Source organism: Gorilla gorilla, chromosome 16, assembly GCF_029281585.2.
Source record: "Gorilla gorilla gorilla isolate KB3781 chromosome 16, NHGRI_mGorGor1-v2.1_pri, whole genome shotgun sequence".
In the NCBI taxonomy this organism is placed as follows: domain Eukaryota; kingdom Metazoa; phylum Chordata; class Mammalia; order Primates; family Hominidae; genus Gorilla; species Gorilla gorilla.
Window position 1 is genome coordinate 23,225,170 of NC_073240.2, and position 23,268 is coordinate 23,248,437.

At 48.2% G+C, this 23,268-nt stretch overlaps 1 protein-coding gene across 1 annotated transcript in view; it reads left to right on the forward strand.

Moving 5' to 3' along the window:
* Positions 1-295: 295 nt before the first annotated feature.
* Positions 296-23,268, forward strand: part of LOC129527053 (rhophilin-2-like) — a 49,191-nt gene continuing 26,218 nt past the window's right edge. Inside the window, 5 exon segments of the mRNA XM_055363280.2 lie at positions 296-414; positions 5,372-5,447; positions 14,191-14,268; positions 15,103-15,227; positions 19,644-19,810. Coding sequence (XP_055219255.2) covers positions 356-414; positions 5,372-5,447; positions 14,191-14,268; positions 15,103-15,227; positions 19,644-19,810 — 505 coding nt within the window. The 5' untranslated portion in view covers positions 296-355.

Genomic DNA, 23,268 nt, shown 5'->3' on the forward strand with positions numbered 1-23,268 from the left:
TACAGTTTTGTTTTCTCTTCTCAAGGCGGAGTTTTTGCAGGATGTCATAGAGTTCATGTCTGCAGCTCACAGTGTCATTGCCTGTGTCCCCAGCTCCACATACTGGCAGGTGTGCTGCAAGCTGGGCAGGTGCTCTGTGTCCCTGGGATACCTTACCCAACACTCCCGGCCCTCCTCTGCAAGCCGTGCCCTGATCCTCCCTGCAGGGACTGGGGATTGGTTCTGCTCACCCAGAAGCTGGGATACCTGGCTGAGGGCACTTCTCTCCCTCTTCTCTTTGAACAGAGTGGCCGTGAACCCAAAGGTGCGGGAACAAGTGGGGCTGGAGCTGAGCTTCGTCAACTCAGACCTGCAGATGCTCAAGGAAGAGCTGGAGGGGCTGAACATCTCGGTGGGCGTCTATCAGAACACAGAGTAAGTGGGAGCAGCACACCTTCCAGAAGCCTCTGAGCCAGAGATCCTTCATACATCCAGGGTATGAAGAGGTACCTGGGTATGAACCCTATCTGCACAAACAGGCCAGATAGGGTTCTAGACTGGGGTGTGACAGCCCCAACTTTGGGAAGTGAGAGAACCATCAGGTTTGGGGTTGAGTGAGGTGCTAGACTGGAAGGGATGAGCCCATTTGTTGGGAAATATCTGCAGTGTTGGGAAATATCTGTAGTGTTTGGAAATATCTGCAGTGACAAAAAGGCATTTGTGAGGCCAGGCACAGTGGCTCACTCCTGTAATCCCAACACTTTGGGAGGCTGAGGCGGGTGGATCACCTGAGGTCAGGAGTTCGAGACCAGTCTGGCCAACATGGTGAAACCCCGTCTCTACTAAAAATAAAAATAGCCGGACGTGGTGGTGCACATTTGTAATCCTGGCTTCTCAGAGGCTGAGGCAGAATTGCTTGAACCCGGGAGTTGGACGTTTCAGTGAGCCGAGATCACACTACTGTACTCCAGCCCGGCTGACAGAGCAAGACTCTGTCTCAAAACAAACAGACAAAAAAAAAAAACAAATGAAGACAGTATAAAATCTAGTGTAAATATACGTGATGAACCAAGATAAGTTTAAAAGTTAGATGCCTTGGATTTTATAGTTAAGTTTCAGTAATTCCGCGTAGTCACATTTCATAGACTTGCAAACATTGGCAAGATATGTTATTAAATTCAACTGAACAGACATTGAGCAAGGATATTTTACTGGGTCACCGTAATTTTCCTAAGAAACATTAAAGGGACATTGTTAGGACAATACCTTTCCAATGTTGGCTAATTATTTTCTCATTTATTTGCCAAGGAACAGAAAGCATACACAAATACTTTGGGATTAAGGCCAAAGGCCAAAATTGACCCTGTAAGGGGAGGCCACTGTGCACACACAGAGATTCTGTGCACTGTACTTACGTTGGACTGCAGTCTGTTTCCTAGCTGGAGGTGACAAACTGAAACAGAAAAATCCAAATTAAAACAAAGTAACACACCAGTCTCCTTTTAAGGTTGTATTTCCTTTTTTTTTTTTTTTTTTTGACACAGAGTCTCCCTCTCTCACCCAGGTGGGAGTGCAGTGGTGAGATCTCAGCTTACTGCAATCTCCACCTCCTGGGTTCAAGCGATTCTTGTGCCTCAGCCACCTGAGTAGCTGGGATTACAGGCGTGCACCATCACACCTGGCTAATTTTTTTTTTTTTTTTTTTTTTTTAGTAGAGACAGGGTTTCATCATGTTGGCCAGGCTGGTCTTGAACTCCTGGTCTCAAGTAATCTGCCCACCTTGGCCTCCAAAGTGCTGGGATTACAGATGTGAGCCACTGTGCCTGGCTCCTAGGTCAATTTTGAAGGCACTCTATCATATCATTCTCCATAACTCAATTTTGGAATCGATTTCTGCAAGGTGAAAGCCAACAACACCATCCCTCAGAATTGCAATACATCTCCAAAAATGGAGATCTAACTATGAAAGAAATGCCCCTCTTGCCTCATGCCTGTAATCCAGCTCTTCAGGAGGCTGAGGTGGGGGATCGCTTGAGCCCAGGAGTTCAAGGCCAGCCTGGGCAACATAGTGAAACCCCATCTCTACAAAAAATAGGAAAATTAGCTGGGCATGGTGGTGTACACCTGTAGTCCCAGCTACTCAGAAGGCTGAGGTGGGAAGATCACTTGAACCAGGGAGGTCGAGACTGCAGTAATGGCAACAGAAAGAAGTCCTGTCTCAAAAAACACAAAAACAAAACAAAACCCTAAGTGAAATGCTTCTTTTTAAGGAGAAATAACTTTGAGACAGTTCAAAGAAGGGTTTACGTGCTTTTTTAGTATGGGCATGAGACTTCTCAAAAAGTAGGTGGGCCCCAGGGGAAACTCAGTCGGAAAATAGCTCCCTGGATTTGGGAACCTTAAGTCACCTATGGAATGTGTGTTTCCTGGTGCTGGTCCTCCACAGGGCACCGGGGTGGTTTCAGAGCTGGAGGGGGAAGTGTCAGTGTGTGAAAGCTCACTGGCTCTTCCCTTTGTGATACCCCGTGCCTGGCTTACCTGTGGGCTCCTGTATGGTTTTTATTGTTTGTTTGTTTGCTTGTTTTTTGAGATGGAGTCTCTCTCTGTCACCCAGGCTGGAGTGTAGTGGCACGATCTCGGCTCACTGCAACCTCCGCCTCCCAGGTTCAAGCAATCCTCCTGCCTCAGCCTCCTGAGTAGCTGGGACTACAGGCGCATGCCACCATGCCCAGCTAATTTTTTGTATTTTTAGTAGAGATGGGGTTTCACCATGTTGGCCAGGCTGGTCTCGAGCTCCTGACCTTGTGATCTGCCGGCCTCAGCCTCCCAAAGTGCTAGGATTACAGGCGTGAGCCACCACACCCGGCCTACTGTGCAGTTTTGAACACCCAGTCAGTGTGACAGCTAATGGAAGGTTCTCCCAGCCTATGCTCTGGTGTTCAATTCCAGTGTTTGTCCAAAAGGTTCAAGTTCTGGAGGAGGCGAGATGGGGCCAAGGTTTGGTAATAAACGTCGGCTGTTCCACACTCTCATTTGCTGTGCCGAAGAGCAGGGACGTGCAACACAGGGCTTCCCACAGAGTGAACCAAAGATCTCTGGAGTGGTCCCTGGGCTCTAGAGTGGCCAGTCACTGCCCTGTGTCATTGGGAAGAGGGAGAGCTGTGCAGATTCAACACGGCACCATGCATTTGGGTCCTGCGTTCTTCTGTTTTCTTTTTTTTCTTTTTCTTTTTCTTTTTTTTTTTTTTTTGAGACGGAGTCTCGCTCTGTCGCCCAGGCTGGAGTGCAGTGGCGTGATCTTGGCTCACTGCAAGCTCCGCCTACCGGGTTCACACCATCCTCCTGCCTCAGCCTCCCGAGTAGCTGGGACTAAAGGCGCCCGCCACCACGCCCGGCTAATTTTTTGTATTTTTAGTAGAGACGGGGTTTCACCATTAGCCAGGATGGTCTCAATCTCCTGACCTCGTGATCCGCCTGCCTCGGCCTCCCAAAGTGCTGGGATTACAGGCGTGAGCCACCATGCCCAGCCCTGTTTTCAAAGTAGATTGTTTCTTTCTTAGTATGGTTGATCTTTTTTTTTTCTGAGATGGAGTCTCGCTCTGTCACCCAGGTGTGGAGTGCAGTGGCGTGATCTTGGCTCACTGCTATCTCCACCTCCTGGTTGAAGCGATTCTCTTGCCTCAGCCTCCTGAGTAGCTGGGATTACAGGCGCACACCACCATGCCCAGGTAGTTTTTGTATTTTTAGTAGAGACGGGGTTTTACCATGTTGGCCAGGTTGGTCTTGAACTCCTGACCTCATGTGATCTGCCCGTTTCAGCCTCCTAAAGTGATGGGATTATAGGCGTGAGCCACTGCGCCTGGCCTGCACTATTCTGTTTTCAAGGTAGACTGTTTCTTTCTTAGCATGGTTGATCTTTACAGTCTTCTGGGAGGTAGGCGGGAAAGAAATAACCTCATGGTGCATGAGGTTATTTCCCTCCCTCATGGGAAAACTCAGGGAGGCCGGAGGACACCTAGAGGGCGCTGTCAGTGCCACACTGGGGCTGGGGTGCCCTGGAGTTGGGACTCAGGACACTCGCTCCTCCTCTTGTCGTTGCCTGGACAGCCACAGACCTGGCTTCCTGCCCTGCGTAGCCTGGAGGAGCCTTCAGCAGGATTTGGCTTTCCATGCCCCCGGGATGGGTCTCACCTGGCCGTAGCATGGCTGTGCTGCAGAGCCAGGTTCAGCTTACAGCTGCATTGTCCCCTTGCCCTGCCCAGCCTTCCTGGCCTTCTTGTGGGGCTGGGCTGAGCAGCCCAAGGAGGTCTCCTGTTACAGATCAGGGAGCTGAATTCCTGTTTCCAAAACACAGCCTGAACTCCGTTCACTTCCTGCTGTCCCTGCCCCTAGGAATGTAGGCTCAGGGAGCACTCCCCAGGAGACCTGTGGTTACAGAGTGGTCAGCCGGGGGAGAGGAGGTGGAGGGTGTCTGACCCTGGGCTGGGAGGCAGGTGCACTTCGGTGTCGGATGGGCCTCCTGCCCTGACAGCATCTTCTGTGCTGGTGGTGGGACACCTAGACACTTCCCAAAGAAGAGGCCCCTACGAACCCAGAGTTGCGAATGTGAGGGTGTTGGAGAGCTGCCACAGCTGTGGGGCCCACTGAGGGGAGCAGAGGAGGAGGGGGTGAGGAGCTGACAAAGAAGGCGCAGGGCAGCAGGGTGGTGGTGCACCCAGGTGGGAGCAGCAAGTGCACCATGCACAGGCCCTGGCACACGATAGACTCTCAGCACAGCTGCCGAAAGAAGCATTGAGACTGAGCTGGGTGCAGAGGCTCGTGCCCGTCATCCCAGCACGTTGGGAAGCCAAGGTGGATGGATCACTTGAGGTCAGAAGACCAGCCTGGCCAACGTGGTCAACATGGTGAAACCCCATTGCTACTAAAAAAATATACAAAAATTAGCCGGGTGTGGTGTCCTGTGCCTGTAATCCCAGTTACTCAGGGGGCTGAGGCAGGAGAATTGCTTGAACCTGAGAGGCTACAGTGAGCTGAGATTGCGCCATTGCACTCCAGCCTGGGCGACAGAACAAGAGTCTCTCAAAAAAAGTAAAATAAAATAAAAAAGGAACCACTGAGGCATTGAAACCGGAAGATAAATCAGTGTCAAGATGCCAGGGGCCTGATGTGTTAGGCGGGGTGGTCCAGCAGTCTTAGGGAGCAGGGTCAGTTTTAGAGCAGAGGGTGGGGCATGACCAGAGTCATCCTTATGGAAAATGAGCCTGTCAGCCAGGTGAGTACTGGATGGGGCAAGGAGGGGGCACACACCTGAGCTGGGCTGCTGAGGGCAAGGCTGTGGCATGCACAGGGGTCCGGTTGGGGGTGTTCATACATACCTTGTTGTGTTCCTCAGGGAGGCATTTACAGTTCCCCTGATTCCTCTTGGCCTGAAGGAAACGAAAGACGTCGACTTTTCAGTCATCCTCAAGGTAAATCTCAAAGCCATGGGCACTGGACTCAGTGTTTAAAATGGAAATAGGCCATTTGCAGTGGCGCATGCCTGTAGTCCCAATTACTTGGGAGGCTGAGGCAAGAGGATCGCTTGAGCCCAGGAATTGGAGGCTGCAGTGAGTTGTGATCATACGACTGCACTCCAGCCTGGGCAACAGAATGAGACCCTGTCTCCAAAAAAAAAAGCAAAAAAATGGATATAGAGAAAATATGTATCCCTTGCAATGGCCTTAGGCTCAACAGGCAGAGTCTGTTGATATCTACAGAGTGACCCTGAGGCCCTTCTCAGCCAGCTACATGCATAATTGATATGTTTATTCCTGCCATATTTTTGTTGTTGCCTTTGATGGCTTCTGAAGCTCCTCCTGGGTCTTGGACAACGCAGGTTGGAAACCCAGGAGGGCCTTCCCCGAGAGGCCAAGTCAAAGGGTCTGTAGTGGATATGCTTTCAAATTTAAAACTTACATCCTCTTTTATTAATAGTGTATTTTTTTCTTAAATCATGTATCCAGTTTAGGTTATGTCTTTGGAAGAATAGCTAAAGTTTTTTCTCTAACATTTGATTGTGAAAATTTCCAAACTTTTCAAAAAATTTTAAGAATTTTATAGCAAACCCCTGTGTACTCACTTCTTCTGAGAACATACTGTCAGCATTGCTTCCTGACATATTTATCCATCTGTGCATTCTTGTGTCTGTTAGGTTGGTTTGAAGGTAATTGCAGTTTTTGCCATTGAAAGTAATGGCTAAAGGCTGGGCACAGTGGCTCATGCCTGTAATCCCAGCACTTTGGGAGGCTGAAACAGGCGGATCACTTGAGCTCGGGAGTTGAAGACCAGCCTGGCTAAAATGGTAAAACCCCTGTCTCTACCAAACGTACAGAAATTAGCTGGACGTGGTGGTGCACACCTGTAATCCCAGTTACTTCAGAGGCTGAGGCAGGTGAATCGTTCGAACCCAGGAGGTAGAGGTGGAGGTTGCAGGGAGCCGAGATCACGCCACTGCCCTCCAGCCTGGGTGACAGAGCGAGATCCCATCTAAAAAAAAAAAAATTAGCTGGGCATAGTAGCATATGACTGTAATCCCAGTTACTCGAGAGGCTGAGGCACGAGAGAGGCGCTTGAACCCAGGAGGCAGAGGATGCAGTGAGCTGAGATTGTGCCACTGCACTCCAGCCTGGGCAACAGTGAAAGAGTCTCAAAAAAAAAAAGAACGAAAGTAATGGCTAATATCAATCTGTCTTATTTGTGATGCAATTTCAAAGGAAATCAAAGATGTCAATTCATTCCCCTTAAATATTTGAATAACCAGAGTCTTTGCTTGTGTGTCCCCCTGCCACATTTCTGGGTATCTGGACTCCTCTCCCATTTGGCAGATCCTCATAAGCCCACCTGTGCCTGGCACTGTGCTGGGTGCCAGAGGTGCCACAAGCACTGCCTGCGGGGCCCTTGGGTCAGTGGGGGATTCAAGTGGGAAGTGGAAGGGGTGCTTCAATGGAGAACACAGGAGAGACCGTGCCCAGAGGCTGGGGCCAGGAGACCATCCTGTGCCTGGAATACCCTCCTCTTCCTTCCCTCTTCAACTCCATCAATTTGAGTTTTTAACCAGTCACTTCCAAATTCCATCAAGGAAGGGAAAGGGGATGAGGTGCAGGGTGGCCCAAGTTTGCATCATGCAGCCCAGGCATTGGTTATAGGAATTAATCCTAGCATTGCGAAAATTGCTTTGAAGAAATATTTTATGTTCTTTTTTTTTTTTCTTTTTCTTTATTATTTTGAGACAGAGTCTCACTGTTTCACCCAGGCTGGCATGCAGTGGCATGATCTTGGCTCACTGCAACCCCTGCCTCCTGGGCTTAGTTGATCCTCCTACTTCAGCCTCCTGAGTAGCTGGTACTACAGGCGTGTGCCACCGTGCCTGGCTAATTGTTGCATTTTTCTTTCTTTTTTATTGAGATGGAGTTTAGCTCTTGTTGCCCAGGCTGGAGTGCAATGGCATGATCTCGGCTCACCGCAACCTCCACCTCCCGGGTTCAAGCGATTCTCCTGCCTCAGCCTTCCAAGTAGCTGGGATTACAGGCATGTGCCACCATGCCTGGCTAATTATGTATTTTTAATAGAGATGGGGTGTTTTCATGTTGGTCAGGTGGGTCTCGAACTCCTGACCACAAGTGATCCACCTGCCTTGGCCTTCCAAAGTGCTGGGATTATAGGCGTGAGCCACCATGCCCGGCCAATTTTTGTATTTTTCATAGAGACAGAGTTTCCCACTGTTGCCCAGGCTGGTCTCAAACTCCTAGGTTCAAGCAGTCCTCCTGCCTCAGCCTTCCAAAATGCTGTGATTATAGGCATGAGCCACTGTGCCTGGCTTATTTTACTTTCCATGATAATCCTCTTAGTTGGCTCATCTTGGACTACTTTTAGTTTAGAAAAGAAAACATCTTATGACATTTTGACTATTACTTTTTTTTTTCTTTCTTTCTTTCTTTCTTTTTTTTTTTTTTGAGCTGGAGTTTCGCTCTTGTTGCCCAGGCTGGAGGGCAGTGACAGCCATCTCAGCTCACTGCAACCTCCACCTCCCAGGTTCAAGTGATTCTCCTGCCTCAGCCTCCTGAGTAGGTGGGATTACAGGCACCCGCCATCATGCCTGGCTAATTTGTGTTTTTAGTAGAGATGGGGTTTCACTATGTTGGCCAGGCTGGTCTCGAACTCGATCCACCCACCTTGGCCTCCCAAAGTGCTGGGATTACAGGTGTGAGCCACCGCTCCCGGCCAACTACTACTTTTAAAAGCAATTGATTAATACTTTGGAAGCACTTGACCTTCATTCTCAAAGACGGTGAGTTGTTTGACATAAATAGAGGCCTTTTTGACTGCTGCCTTGTTTAAATCCTGTGAGTTTGGGGTTTATTTTGGAACTGGAGAAGGGAAGTTGGTATTCTGAGTGTTTCAGGACTCAAGTTTACCGGAAAGTTTATGTTCTGGGTAGAAAGCAATGAAAACAATCCAGGAATTGCAGCTTTATGCCACACTGCCACAGCCTGCCTGAACTTTTACGTGAGACTTATGCCCAGATGCAATGGCTCATGCCTATAATCTTAGCACTTTGGGAGGCTGAGGCAAGAGGACAGCTTGAGGCCAGGAGTTGGAGACCAGCCTGGGCAACAGAATGAGGCCTTCTCTCTCTCTCTCTCTCTCTTTTTTTTTTTTTTGAGACACAGTCTTACTGTGTTGCCCAGGCTGGGGTGCAATGGTGCGATCTCAGCTCACTGTAACCTCCACCTTCTGGGTTCAAGCGATTCTCCTTCCTCAGCCTCCTGAGCAGCTGGGACTACAGGCATGCACCACCATGGCCAACTAATTTTTGTGTGTATATATGTATATTTTTTGAGATGAAGCCTCGCTCTGTCGCCCAGGTTGGAGTACAGTGGCGTGATCTTGGCTGACTGCAAACTCCACCTCCCAGGTTCAAGCAATTCTCTGCCTCAGCCTCCTGAGTAGCTGGGGTTTCAGGCACCCACCACCATGCTGGCTAATTTTTGTATTTTTAGTAGAGACAGGGTTTCACCATCCTGGCCAGGCTGGTCTTGAACTCCTGACCTCATGATCCACCTGCCTCGGCCTCTCAGAGTGCTGGGATTAGAGGTGTGAGCCACTGCACCAGGCTAATTTTTGTATTTTTAGTAGAGACAGAGTCTCACCATCCTGGCAAGGCTGGTCTTGAACTCCTGACCTCAGGTGATCTGCCCACCTTGGCCTTCCAAAGTGCTGGGATTACAGGCGTCAGCCACCATGCAGTCATCTCTTTCTCTCTCTCTCTTTTTTTTTCTTTTATAAGAGATGGAGTCGCCTCACTATGATGCCCAGGCTGGTCTTGAACTCCTGGCGAGAAGCGATCTTCCTGCTTCCACCTCCAGCAAAAGTGCTGAGATTATAGATGTGAGCCACCACGCCCAGCCCCATCTCTATTTTTATTTAAAATATATGTGTGTATATATAAATGCAAAAGTAGATGTGACTTGCCACTGGTCTGTGGGACTCAAAACAATCCACGTGTCTGGAAATGTCTATTGCTATTGTAGAAGTTTCTTTACGATTTAATTTGTCTGTTGCTTGGTGCTGGGCTACAAGAATGCAAGCATTTTTTTTTTAGATGGAGTTTCACTCTTGTTGCCCAGGCTGGAGTCCAATGGCATGATCTCAGCTCACTGCAACCTCTGCTTCCTGGGTTCAAGCGATTCTCCTGCTTCAGTTTCACAAGTAGCTGGGATTACAGGCATGTGTCTCCACACCCAGCTAATTTTTATTAGCAGAGACAGGGTTTCACCATGTTGGCCAGGCTGGTCTTGAACTCCTGACCTCAGATGATCCGCCTGCTTCAACCTCCCAAAGTTCTGGGATTACAGGCATGAGCCACTGCGTCCGGCCAAGAATGCAAGCATTTTAAAGGAAGAGTCTCTTGGAGAAACTTAGGAATTTTATAGGCATTTTTAAGGATTCAACTGGGTCATGTTCTGAATTCCACATTAAAGCAAATGAAAATATTCACATGTTGTGGACATGGCCAACTGCCATTCGGCACAGGCTTCCAACCATGTCATTTTAGCCTAAAAGAGACGCTACAAATGTCAGTCATATGAAAATGAGAACGTTTGAGGGGCTTTCTGTTGTATTTTTTCTCTTCCATATTTGAGAGAAACACAGGTACTGCAGAAGTGGTTCAGCAGACTGAATTAGGGCAATTCCATTTCAAATCTGACTTGTGTGTCCGTGTGATTTTTTTAATAATCAGTGAAGCTTCACAGTGTGATTTTGTTTTATTTTATTTTATGTATTTATTTATTTAGAGAGGGAGTCTCGCTCTGAAGCCCAGGCCGGAGTGCAGTGGCACAGTCTTGACTCACTGCAACCTCCGTCTCCCAGGTTCAAGCGATTCTCTTGCTTCAGCCTCCTGAGTACCTGGGATTACAGGCATCCACCACCACACCCAGCTAATTTTTATATTTTTAGTAGAGACAGGGTTTCACCATGTTGACCAGGCTGTTCTCGAACTCCTGACCTCAAGTGATTCACCTGCCTCAGCTTCCAAAGTGTTGGGATTACAGGCGTGAGCCACTGCAGCTGGCTGATTTTGTTTTATTTTGAGGAAATAGGGCCAGGCACAGTGGCTCACACCTTCAGTCCCAGCTACTTAGGAGGCTGAGGTGGCTTGCTTGAGCCCAAGAGGTCGAGGCTACAGTCAGCTGTGATTGAGCCCCTGCAGTCCATCCTGGAAAACAGAATGATACCTTGTCTCATTAAAAAAAAAAAAAAAAAAATCGAATCAATGAAAGAAAATGAAATCACATCTGTTCTTCAGTAAAGTTTAATAGTTTTCTGCTTAATTATATTAATTTTATCCCTAGAAATGTATTTTTGTTGCTATTGTGAAAGGTATTGTTTCTCTGTTAGGTTTTTTTTGTTTGTTTGTTTGTTTTTGAGACAGAGTCTCACTGTGTTGCCCAGGCTGGAGTACAGTGGTGCAGTCTTGGCTCACTGCAACCTCTGCCCCCCAGGTCCAAGTGATTCTCCTGCCTCAGCCTCCTGGGTAGCTGGGATTAGAGGCACCTGCCACCATACCCACCTAATTTTTTGTATTTTTAGTAGAGGCAGGGTTTCACCTTGCTGGTCAGGCTGGTCACAAACTCCTGACCTCAAATGATCCGCCTACCTCAGCCTTGAAAACTGCTGGGATTACAGATGTGATGAGCCACCACACCTGGCTGTCTGTTAAGTTTTTCTAATTGGTTATTGCTTGTATAAGAAAGGAAGAATATTGACTTTTCTTTTTTACTATTGACTTTCATGTGTTAACTTCTTTGCCACTTTATTGAATTCTTATTAATTTAGTAATGTTTCAGTTGATGCTATTGGTTTTATAAACATGCTGTTGTGTTGCAAAAAATTATTTTGATTGTTTCTTTCCAATATTTTATGTCTCTTATTTTTCTTAATGTGTGGGCTAGAGAATGTTTGGAATTAGGCTAAGTAATAACAGTGATGGTAGAAATTCTCGTTTTGTCCCTAATGTTTACAGTGGGTTTCAGTTAGGATTTTTTTTTTTTTTTTAGACAAAGTCTTGCTCTGTCATCCAAGCTGGAGTGCAATGGCTCAATCTCTGCTCACTGCAACCTCCGCCTCCTGGGCTCAAGCTATTCTCCTGCCTCAGCCTCCTGAGTAGCTGGGATTACAGGCACCTGCCAGCATGCCTGGCTAATTTTTGTATTTTTAGTAGAGATGGGGTTTCACCACGTTGGCCAGGCTGGTCTCGAACTCCTGGCCTCAAATGATCCACCTGCCTCGGCCTCCCAAAGTGCTGAGATTACAGGGGTGAGCCACCGTGCCTGGCCAGTTAGATAATTTTTTTTTATCCCACTAAGTATGTTAATCTACCCTAGTTTACTAAGTTTCAAATTCAGGATCACATATATAATTTAATCAAAATCCTCTTTGACTTTTATGAGGTGAACATAAGATTGGAGTGCAGTGACGTGATCATGGCTCACTGCAGCCTCAACCTCCTGGGCTCAAGTGATTCGCCTCCTGCCTCAGCACGCCTGGCTAATTTTTTATTATTTGTAGAGATGGGGTTTCACTGTGTTGTCCATGCTGGTCTCAAACTCCTGGTCTCAAGTGATTCTCCCACCTTGGCCTCCCAAAGTGCTGGGATCACAGGCATGAGTCACTACACCTGACCCCTTTTAACCACCATGCCCAGCTATTTTATTTTTTATTTTTTAAATTTTTAATGGAGACAGGGTTTCACCATGTTGGCCAGGCTGGTCTGGAACACCTGACCTCAAGTGATCTACCTACCTCAGCCTCCCAAAGCACTGGGATTACAGGTGTGAGCCACCATACCCAGCCCATGGCCAAGTTTAAAGAAAAGAGGCATAGTCAGCTGAGCGCAGTGGCTCATACCTGTAATTCTAACACTTTGGGAAGCTGAGGTGGGAGGATCACCTGAGGCCAGGAGTCCGAGACCAGCCTAGGCAACATAGGAAGACTCTGTCTTTATGAAAAATAACAATATTAGCTGAGTGTGATGGTGCACACCTATAGTCCCCTCTACTGGAGAAGCTGAAGTGGGAGGATGACTTGAGCCCAGGAGTTCAAGGCTGCAGTGAGCTATGATTGCACCATTGCACTCCACCCTGGATGACAGAGCGAGACCCTCATCTCTTAAAAAAAGAAAAAGAAGGCACAGCAAAGTTGTATATTTAGTACAAATCCATTTTTGTAAGACAAGTGTTTGTGTCTGTACGTTGAACACACAAAAACAGGAGGAGCTTTAATGTAGAAGTTGTGTAAAGAGGTTACACAGTCACTTGGGAAGACATAATTGAGCCATCTATGTGATCACCTTTCTTGCAGCTTGGGGGAGCCAGCACTTGTAGGGGCGGGGGTGGGGCAACAGGGCAAAACCCCATCTCTATTAAAAAATACAAAAATGAAATTAGCTTGTGGCACGTGCCTGTGGTCCCAGCTACTTGGGAGGCTGAAGTAGGAGGATTACTTGAGCCCAGAGAAGTCGAGGCTGCGGTGAGCCGCGATCGCACCACTGCACTCCAGCCTAGGCAACCAAGTGAGACCCTGCCTCAAAGATAAAATAAAATAAAATGCCTTTATAACATGTTTAAGGGTCTTCTTGGCAAAGGAAACCTGTATCTGGGGACTGTTATGACAGTCCTACCCTCAGGGTCTGTGCTGGGAAACTCGTCTGGGTCCTGAGGGAGGCCCAGAATTGCAAGTCTGAGCCCCTGAATATCTGCAGTGTTTGCAGTATAGTTGAATGTATAGGCCATAGACTAGTCTCAAACTCCTGGGCTCAAGTGATTTACCTGCCCTGTCTTCACAAAGTGCTGGGATTACAGATGTGAGCCATGATGCGCAGACACAAAGACATTTTTAAGCAAAAAATTAACTTCAACTCTCACTTTTACTGAAGCAACACAGCATTTAAAAACATAGGCATGGGGTGCAGTGGCTCACACCTGTAATCCCAGCACTTTGGGAGGCTGAGGCAGATAGATTGCTTGAGCCCAGGAGTTTGAGACCAGCCTGGGCAATGTGGTGAAACTCCATCTCTACTAAAAATAACAAAAATTAGCTGGGCATGGTGGCACATGCCTGTAATCCCAGCTACTTGGGAGGCTGAGGCATGAGAATCACTTGAGCCTGGGAGGTGGAGGTTGCAGTGACCCAAGATCGCAACATTGCATTCTAGCCTGGGCAACGGGAGTGAAACCCTGTTTTTAAAAAAAAAAAAAAAAAAAATTCTATGGCCGGACACGGTGGCTGACATCTGTAATCCCAGCACTTTGGGAGGGTGAGGTGGGTGGATCACCTGAGGTCAGAAGTACAACAATTAGCCAGACGTTGTGGTGGGCGCCTGTAACCCCAGCTCCTTGAGAGGCTGAGGAAGGAGAATTGCGTGAACCTGGGAGGCAGAGGTTGCAGTGAGCCGAGATTGTGCCACTGCACTCCAGCCTGGGCTACAGAGCAAGACTCCATATAAAAAAAACTACATAAATTAAGAAAATAAATTCCCCCACTTTGAAAATCACTGTAAGTTTTTCTTTATTCTGCCTTTTTAGAAACAGGTTCACAAATGACATATTACTGTTATGCACATACATGGTTTTCAATCACATTTTATAGTATCTAACCTCATTTTTCTTTAAGGATTTTATCCTGGAACATTACAGTGAAGATGGCTATTTATATGAAGATGAAATCACAGATCTTATGGATCCGAGACAAGTAAGTTTTTGTGTGCAGCAGAGAGGGGAGGGTAGCTTTTCCAAGTCTTCAGGGAACCCCATTATTGCATGCTTGTGGTCTTAACAGAATCGTGGGCAGATTGAGGTGATGGTTGGGGGGTGCTGGAATCATCCATTCCATTTGCTGCATAAGAAAACTGTAGAAGGAGGCCGGGCGCGGTGGTTCATGCCTATGTAATCCCAGCACTTTGGGAGGCGGAGGCAGGAGAATCACCTGAGATCAGGAGTTCCAGACCATCCTGGCCTACATGGTGAAACCCCGTCTCTACTAAAAATTCAAAAATTAGCTGGGCGTGGTGGTGCATGCTGGTAATTCCAGCACTTTGGGAGGCTGAAGCGGGTGGATCACCTGAGGTCAGAAATTTGAGACCAGACTGGCTAACATCGCAAAACCCCGTTTCTACTAAAAATACAAAAACAAGCCGGGCATGGTGCTACATGCCTGTAATCCCAGCTACTCGGGAGGCTGAGGCAGGAGAATCACTTGAACCTGGTAGGTGGAAGTTACAGTGAGCCAAGATCACACCACTGCACTCCAGCTTGGGTGACAGAGCAAGACTCCGTCTCAAAAAAAAAAGGAAAACCATAGAAGGGGAGAGACCTGCCTCCTGGCAGGGCTGGGACTGGATTCCAGGATTTCTGACTTCCTGCCAGGTTCTTTCCACCCCTCCTAGAGTTTATGATGCCAGCAGTGAGGTCGTCATACTGCAGAAATAGTTACAGGCACCTGCTGGTATGTGCAGGGCACCTTCCGGGAAGGGCTGTCAGCTGTGTCCTCCTCTGCTCATGCCCTCTGGGGTTCTTTTCCTCGCAGGCTTGTCGGACGCCCAGCTGGGATGAGGCCAGGGTGGAACTGCTGATGACATACTTCATCCAGCTGGGCTTTGTTGAGAATTGATTCTTCCCACCCATGCGGCAGATGGGACTCCAGTTCACCTGGTAGGTGCTTGAGGTCTGTGCTGGCGCTTCACGTGTTATGGCAGCCACAGTTTCGGAGTCTCAGCATCACAGACACCCCTCTGCGGGCACCTCAGCCCCTTTTCCTATCTTGCATTTATCCGGGGTGCACCCCTGTGCACCTCAGCCCCCTTTCCTATCTTGCATTTATCCAGGGAAGTCTAGAAAGATGTCAATACATTGGTATTTATTTATGAAGGTGATCCGAGGGAGATGGCCCCAACAGACTGTGGCCTCTTGCTTCTCAGAACAAGTGAGCCAAGGAGAGGAGACATTTTTCTTGCTTGTTGTGTCACTGGGGAAGCACAGGGCTCTGAAATGGAATTAGTCAGAAGCAAGATTCTTGTCTCAGATTGGACTGGGGCATGCATGTGTATGTGTGAGTGAGTGAGAGAGAGAGAGAGAAAATCAGGTCTTGTCCAGTGAGACAAAAGCACCAAACAGAAATAGATCAGGTTTCTTTTGAAATGGGGTCTCACTGTGTTGCCCAGGCTAGTCTTGAATTCCTGGGCTCAGGTGATATTTCTGCCTCAGCCTCCTGAGTAGCTGGGACTATAGGCATGAGCTACACACTCAGCTTAGATCAGATTTAAAAAATGGAAGTAGAGGATTTGATTCTTCTCCACAATTGGTATTTTCAGACAAGATCAGGCACGTCAGGGTGGTATGGCCGTAGACCCAATTGGTGTTTTCAAAGATTAGTATACTTTAAATACTTGGGAGCCCGGGTACAGTGGTTTTCACGCCTATAATGCCAACACTTTGGGAGGCTGAGGCAAGCAGATCACTTGACCCCAGGAGTTTGAGACCAGCCTGGGCAATGTGGCAAAACCCCATATCTACAAACAATACAAAAATTTGCTGGGTACGATGGTATGCACCTGTAGTCCCAGGTACTCGTGAGGCTGAGGCAGGAGAATCACTTGAGCCCGGGAGGCAGAGGTTGCAGTGAGCCTAGATCACACCACCGCACTGCAGCCTGGGTGATAGGAGTGAAACCCTGTTTCAAAAAAGAAAAAAAAAGGCTGAGTGCGGTGGTTCACACCTGTAATCCCAGCACTTTGAGAGGCCAAGGCAGGTGGATCACGAGGTCAGGAGTTCGAGACCAGCCTGTCCAATATGGTGAAACCCTGCTTCTACTAAAAAATACGAAAATTAGCTGGGCATGGTTGTGCGTGCCTGTAGTCCCAGCTACTTGGGAGGCTGAGGCAGGAGAATCGCTTAAACCTGGGAGGCAGAGGTTGCAGTGAGCCAAGATTGCACCACTGAACTCCAGCCTGGGCAACAGAGTGAGAATCTGTATTAAAAAAACAAAACAAAACACCAAAAACCTAAAAAAAAAAGTACTTTGGAGATGCTGCACCCCTTCTCTGAGTGTCGTTAGGAGTGTCAGTGAAAGGAGAATACATCCTAGAAGGTCGGGGCGTATCAGAATTGAATGTTTCTATAGCCGATGGTTGGCTACTGATGCCTTCCTCATGGAAAGCAAAGGAAAGGGGGATGACTTTTCCTAACAATGCACCAGGCTGTCTGTATGGTGAAAGGTGGTTTCTCCTTAGTCATGAATTAGGGAGAAGCTGTCTGCACACCGCTTGGTTCATGAGTAAACTTTAAAACAAGTCCTAGGGCCAGGTGCGGTGGCTCACACCTGTAATCCTAGCACTTTGGGAGGCCGAGGTGGGTGGATCACCTGAGGTCGGGAGTTCGAGACCAGCCTGACAAACATGTCTCTACTAAAAATACAAAAATTAGCTGGGTGTGGTGGCGGGCGCCTGTAATCCCAGCTACTCAGGAGGCTGAGGCAGGACCATTGCTTGAACCCGGGAAGCAGAAGCTGCAGTGAGCTGAGATGGCGCCACTGCACTCCAGCCTGGGTGAAAGAGCAAAACTTCGTCTCAAAAAATAAAAATAAAAAATAAATAAATAAATAAATAAAACAAGTCCTAGGCTGGGTGTGGTGGTTCACATCTGGAATCCCAGCATGTTGGGAGGCCGAGGTTGGTGGATCACTTGAGCCCAGGAGTTTGAGACCAGTCTAGGCAACACAGTGAGACCCCATCTCTACAAAACAATTAGAGAAAATGTGCCAGGCATGGGTGGCACATGCCTGTAGTCCCATCTCCTTGGGAGGCTCAGATGAGAGGATCGCTTAAGCCCAGGAGGTTGAGGCTGCAGTGAGTCATGATCATGCCACTGCACTCCAGCCTAGGCAACAGAGTGAGACTTGGTCTGAAAAAATAAAAAAGTAAAACAAATCCTGAGGTTTTAGATTTCAGAAAGAATTATGAGGGGTTAGTAATTGCCATATTTCATTTAGGAGAAGCTATATATATATACACACACACTTTTCTTTTTTTTTTTTTGAGACGGAGTCTCACTCTGTCGCCCAGGCTGGAGTGTGGTGGTGTGATCTCAGCTCACTTCAACCTCTGCCTCCCAGTATCAAGCCATCTTCCCACCTCAGCCTCCCAAGTAGCTGGGCTTAAAGGCACATGCCACCACCATGTATTTTTGGTAGAGAGGGGTTTCACTATGTTGCCCAGGCTGATCTCAAACTCCTGAGCTCAAGCCATCCACCTGCCTTGGCCTCTAAAGTGCTGGGATTACAAGTGTAAGCCACTGCACCCGGCCTTTTTTTTTTTTTTTTTGAGACGGAGTCTTGCTCTGTTGCCCAGGCTGGAGGGCAGTGGCGTGATCTCGGCTCACTGCAACCTCCGCCTCCTGGGTTCAAGTGATTCTTCTGCCTCAGTCTCCTGAGTAGCTGGGACTACAGGTGTGCCCCACCATGCCTGGCTAATTTTTGCATTTTTAGTAGAGATGGGGTTTCACCACGTTGGCCAGGCTGGTCTCAATCCCTGGCCTTGTGATCTGCCTGCCTCGGTCTCCCAAAGTGCTGGGATTACAGGCGTGAGCCATCACACCCGGCGCATTTTTTTTTTTTTTTTTTTATAATTGAGGAACTTACCTGACACATCATTATCACCCAGAGTCCATAGTTCCCATTAGGGTTCATTCTTGCACTTGTGTATTCTGCAGCTTTTGGCCAACATAGAGTGACAGTGATCCATCTTTGCAGTGTCGTACAGAAGAGTTTCACTGCTGGAAAAATCCTCTGTGTGCTCTGCCTGTTCCTCCCTCCCTCCCCCTAAGTCCTGGCAACCCCTGATCTTTCTTCTGTCTCCAGGGTTTTTGGCTTTTCAGAATGTTGGACTCATACAGCGTGCTATACAGTAGGTAGCAATGTTCAGGTTGGCTCTTAGTAATGTTTCCTCTGCATCTTTTCAAGGCTTGCTTGAAAAGGCTCCATTTTTAGTACTGAGTAATAGTCCATTGTCTGGATGTCCTATGCTGTGTTTATAAAGTTACCCCATCAGATATTTGTGTGTGTGGCTGTGGCGGTCAGTGTGATTAGTCCTGTCATCTTGCTTGGAAACAAAAGCCTCAGTGCATGTGCATTCTTGAATTTTATTGAAGAAATGAGTTTGTTGTTGTTGTTATTGTCACCCAGGCTGGAGCACAGTGGTGCAATCTCGTCTCACTGTAACCTCCGCCTCTCGGGTTCAAGCAATTCTCCCGCCTCAGCCTCCTGAGTAGCTGGGATTACAGGCGCCCGCCACCATGCCTGGCTAATTTTTGTATTTTTAGTGGAGACTGGGTTTCACCATGTTGGCCAGGCTGGTCTCGAACTCCTGACCTCAGGTGATCCACCCGCCTTGGCCTCCCAAAGTGCTGGGATTACAGGTGTGAGCCACCACACCCAGCCAACCCAGGAGTTTAACAGCAGTTTGGGTAACATAGTGAGACCCCATCTCTACAAAAGTTAAAAAAAAAATTAGGCAGGTATGGTGGCATGCACCTGTAATCCCAGCTATTCTCATGAGGCTGAGGCGGGAGGATCAATTGAGCCCTAAAGTTGGAGGCTGCAGTAAGCTATGATCACACCACTGCACTCCAGCCTGGGCAACAGAGTGAGATCCTGACTCTTAAAAAAATAATAATAGAGCCAGGCACAGTGGCTCACGCCTGTAATCCCAGCACTTTGGAAGGCTGAGGTGGGCGGATCATGAGGTCAGGAGATCGAGACCATCCTGGCTAACATGGTGAAACCCTGTCTCTACTAAAAATACAAAAAATTAGCTGGGCGTGGTGGCGGGTGCCTGTAGTCCCAGCTACTTGGGAGGCTGAGGCAGGAGAATGGCGTGAACTTGGGAGGCAGAGCTTGCAGTGAGCCGAGATCACGCCACTGGACTCCAGCCTGGGCGACAGAGCGAGACTCTGTCTCAAAAAAAAAAAATAAATGAAATAATAATAATAATAATAATTTTTTCCACTTGCATCCAAAAGTAGCATTAACTAGCCAAGTAATCTGTATTCCCTGAGTGCATTTCTTTCACATAGGTATGACTCCCTCACTGGGGTTCTGGTCAGCCAGCAGAACCTGCTGCTGGAGAAGGCCAGTGTCCTGTTCAACACTGGGGCCCTCTACACCCAGACTGGGACCCGGCGCTATTGGCAGACGCAGGCTGGGCTGCAGAGTGCCATAGATGCCTTTCAGAGAGCTGCAGGTATGTCTCCTCCAGGGCTGACTGGACAGAGCCTTGGCCCCGCCTGGTGGCACCAGGGGACCCCCCACTGAAGAGGGTCTACAGGTCGTCCCCTGCAAGGGCCAGACCAGTCTTCAGCTCTGGTGTAACTTCCCATTAAGAAACTTGCTCTGGCCGGGCGCGGTGGCTCATGCCTGTAATCCCAGCACTTTGGGAGACTGAGGCAGGTGGATCACAAAGGTCAGGAGATCGAGACCATCCTGGCTAACATGGTGAAACCCGGTCTCTACTAAAAATACACAAAATTATCTGGGCCTCGTGGCGGGCACCTGTATTCCCAGCTACTCGGGAGGCTGAGGCAGGAGAATGGCATGAACCCGGGAGGCGGAGCTTGCAGTGAGCCGAGATCGCACCACTGCACTCCAGCCTGGGCGACAGAGCCAGACTCCATCTCAAAAAAAAAACAAAAAAAAAACTTGCTCGGTGGTTCAGACCTCAGTCTGGGATGGCTGATGTACATGGTGAATCCTGTGGCTGATGATTGATCTTTTCCAGACAAGTGGCCCTGGGATGGCAGTGCATAACTGTTTCTTTCAACACTGTCATGAAGAGCAGAATAACTTTTCCCAAATAGTGAAACTGTAGGCTTCTTTTTCTTGTATTAGGTGTACCCTATCTGTGCGTATTACTCTCCGTGCCTTTATTTATTTATTTATTTATTTATTTATGAGATGGAGTTTCGCCCTTGTCGCCCAGGCTGGAGTGCAGTGGCGCAATGTTGGCTCACTGCTTGAAACCTCCCAGTTTCAAGCGATTCTCCTGCCTCAGCCTCCTGAGTAGCTGGGATTACAGGTACCCGCTGCCACGCCTGGCTAATTTTTGTATTTTTAGTAGAGATGGGGTCTCACCATCCTGGCCAGGCTGGTCTCGAATTCCTGACCTCAGGTGTTCCGCCTGCCTCAGCCTCCCAAAATGCTGGGATTACAGGGTGAGCCACCGCACCCTGCCCCTCCATGCCTTTATGTCACCTGCATTCTGCCAACTTCTCCAACATGAGGTGGGTGTTCTCAACCCTTTGTCAAGTGATGCATTCAAAGGATGTCTCATAGCTCAGTTCCCTTCTTCTGGGAACTGTCTTTTGTTATTTTATTTTATTTATTTGTTTATTTTGAGATAGAGTCTTTCTCTTGTCACCGAGCCTGGAGTGCAGTGGCACAATCTCTGCTCACTACGACCTCTGCCTGCTGGGTTCAAGCAACTCTTCTGCCTCAGCCTCCCAAGTAGCTGGGATTACAGGTGCCTGCCACCATGCCCGGCTAATTCTTGTATTTTTAGTAGAGATGAGGTTTTGCCCTGTTGGCCAGGCTGGTCTCAAACTCCGGACCTCAGGTAATCCTAGTATGAGAACGAGGTGCGGGGTTGAGGAGAAAAGCAGCCTAGTGCTTACAGCTGTAGAGGACCGGGGTCACCAGACCCAGTGCTGTGGGTGAGCCTGGCACGGCTCATCCTTGCCTACGGGTTCTGCCTTGCTCCCCCATAGCAGGGCCTGTGTCTGGGTCAGACTCCCCGTGGGGATGGATGCAAGAGCAGGGCACAGTGTAGACCACAGTGTGTTCTCCACACTAGCTCTATAGTGTGTTGCCTTCTAGGTTGATCATCGACATTCTGCTTTGGGGTATGATCCCTTTCTACCCATGTGGATCATTGTTTGATATCACTTTGCCCTGCAAGCTTGTGAAGAACCAGAGCTTTGCCACTTCAACTCACTGTGAAATTTCTGATGTTACAATGATTGGTCCTACCAGCCTGGGCCACACAGGAAGACCCTGTCTCTACAAAATATTTAAAATTAGCCAGGTGTGGTGGTGTACGCCCATAGTTCTAGCTACTCCAGAGGCTAAGACAGGAGGATCACTTAAGCCCAGGAGTTTGAGGCTACAGTGAGCTATGATTGTCAAAAAGAATTTTTTTTTTAATTAAAGAAATAGGCCAGGCATGGTGGCTCATGCCTGTAATCCCAGCACTTTAGGAGGCTGAGGTGGGTGGATTGCTGGAGCTCAGGAATTTGAGATCAGCCTGGGCAACAAGGCAAAACTCCATCTCTACAAAAAGTACAAAAATTAGCTGGGCCTGGTGGTGCATGCCTGTAGTCTCAGCTACTTGGGAGGCTGAGATGGAAGGATCAGCCAAGGTTGTGGTAAGCCAAGATCGTGCCATTGTACTCCAGCCTGGGTGACAGAGCAAGAACCTGTCTCAAAAAATAATTAATTAATTAAAAAAATGAAAGATTGGTCTCTTGGGTGAAGCGATATGCTAAGATTCCAAGTATGAGTTGATTTCTTTTGTTGTAAATCTTTTTTCTGGACTCATCTTTCTGGGGAATCTTAGGTAGGCACTCTGTGTCCTGTCTCTGAGATTATAGCAATGGAGACAAATTATAGATGAAATGAAGCAAGTGGGAGAACAGTGGGGAGTGTGAGGGAACCCCTACAGAGCTCACAGCTCAAAACAGCAGGTGCCATCCCTCCGCAGGGCGGGGATTTTTTTTTTTTTTTCTTTTTGCTCAGCAACAAAACCAGAGGACCCAGTTGGATGGAATTCATATGAGAGAATCTATTTCAGTTCCAGATTGATTGTCAGTTAGCGCTTTGGACAGTTAATTTTCTAAACTATAAAGAAGTCAGTGGAAGGCTGCAGCATGAAATTTTCCATTGGAGCAGACGGATTGAGTTTTGTTTTTTTTTTTTGAGACGGAATCTCACTCTGTCGCCCAGGTTGGAGTGCAGTGGTGAGATCTCGGCTCATTGCAGCCTCCGCTTCCCGGGTTCAAGTGATTTTCCTACCGCACCCTCCTGAGTAGCTGGGATTATAGGTGTGTACCATCATGCCTGGCTAATTTTTATAATTTTAGTAGAAGCAGGGTTTTGCCATGTTGGCCACGCTGGTCTCGAACCTGACCTCAGGTGATCCACCCGCCTCGGCCTCCCAAAGTGCTGGGATTAGAGGCATGAGCCACCGCGCCTGGCCAGAATAGATCTTTCTTGAGGTCCAGGGGAAAAGCCCTGGACTGCTGAATGACTCAGATCTTATGTGTGAGCCCCTCAGTCCTTCTGCCTGCTCTCTGCTTGCATCTCCATACCTGTCGTGATGGAATTTTGTCCCAGGTGACACAGGAGTTGTGGGGAGCAGGCTGGTTTCTCTACTCAATAGAGATGTAAGTGTTTTGGAAGATAATCCAATTTTTAAAAATTGGGTTAAAAGGCTGGGTGGGGTGGCTCACACCTGTTATCCCAGCACTTTGGGTGGCCGAGGCAGGCAGATCACCTGAGGTCAGGAGTTCAAGACCAGTCTGACCAACATGGTGAAACCCCGTCTGTACTAAAAATACAAAAATTAGCTGGGTGTGGTGGTGGGCACCTGTAATCCCTGCTACTTGAGGGGCTGAGGCAGGCGGATCACTTGAACCTGGGAGGCAGAGG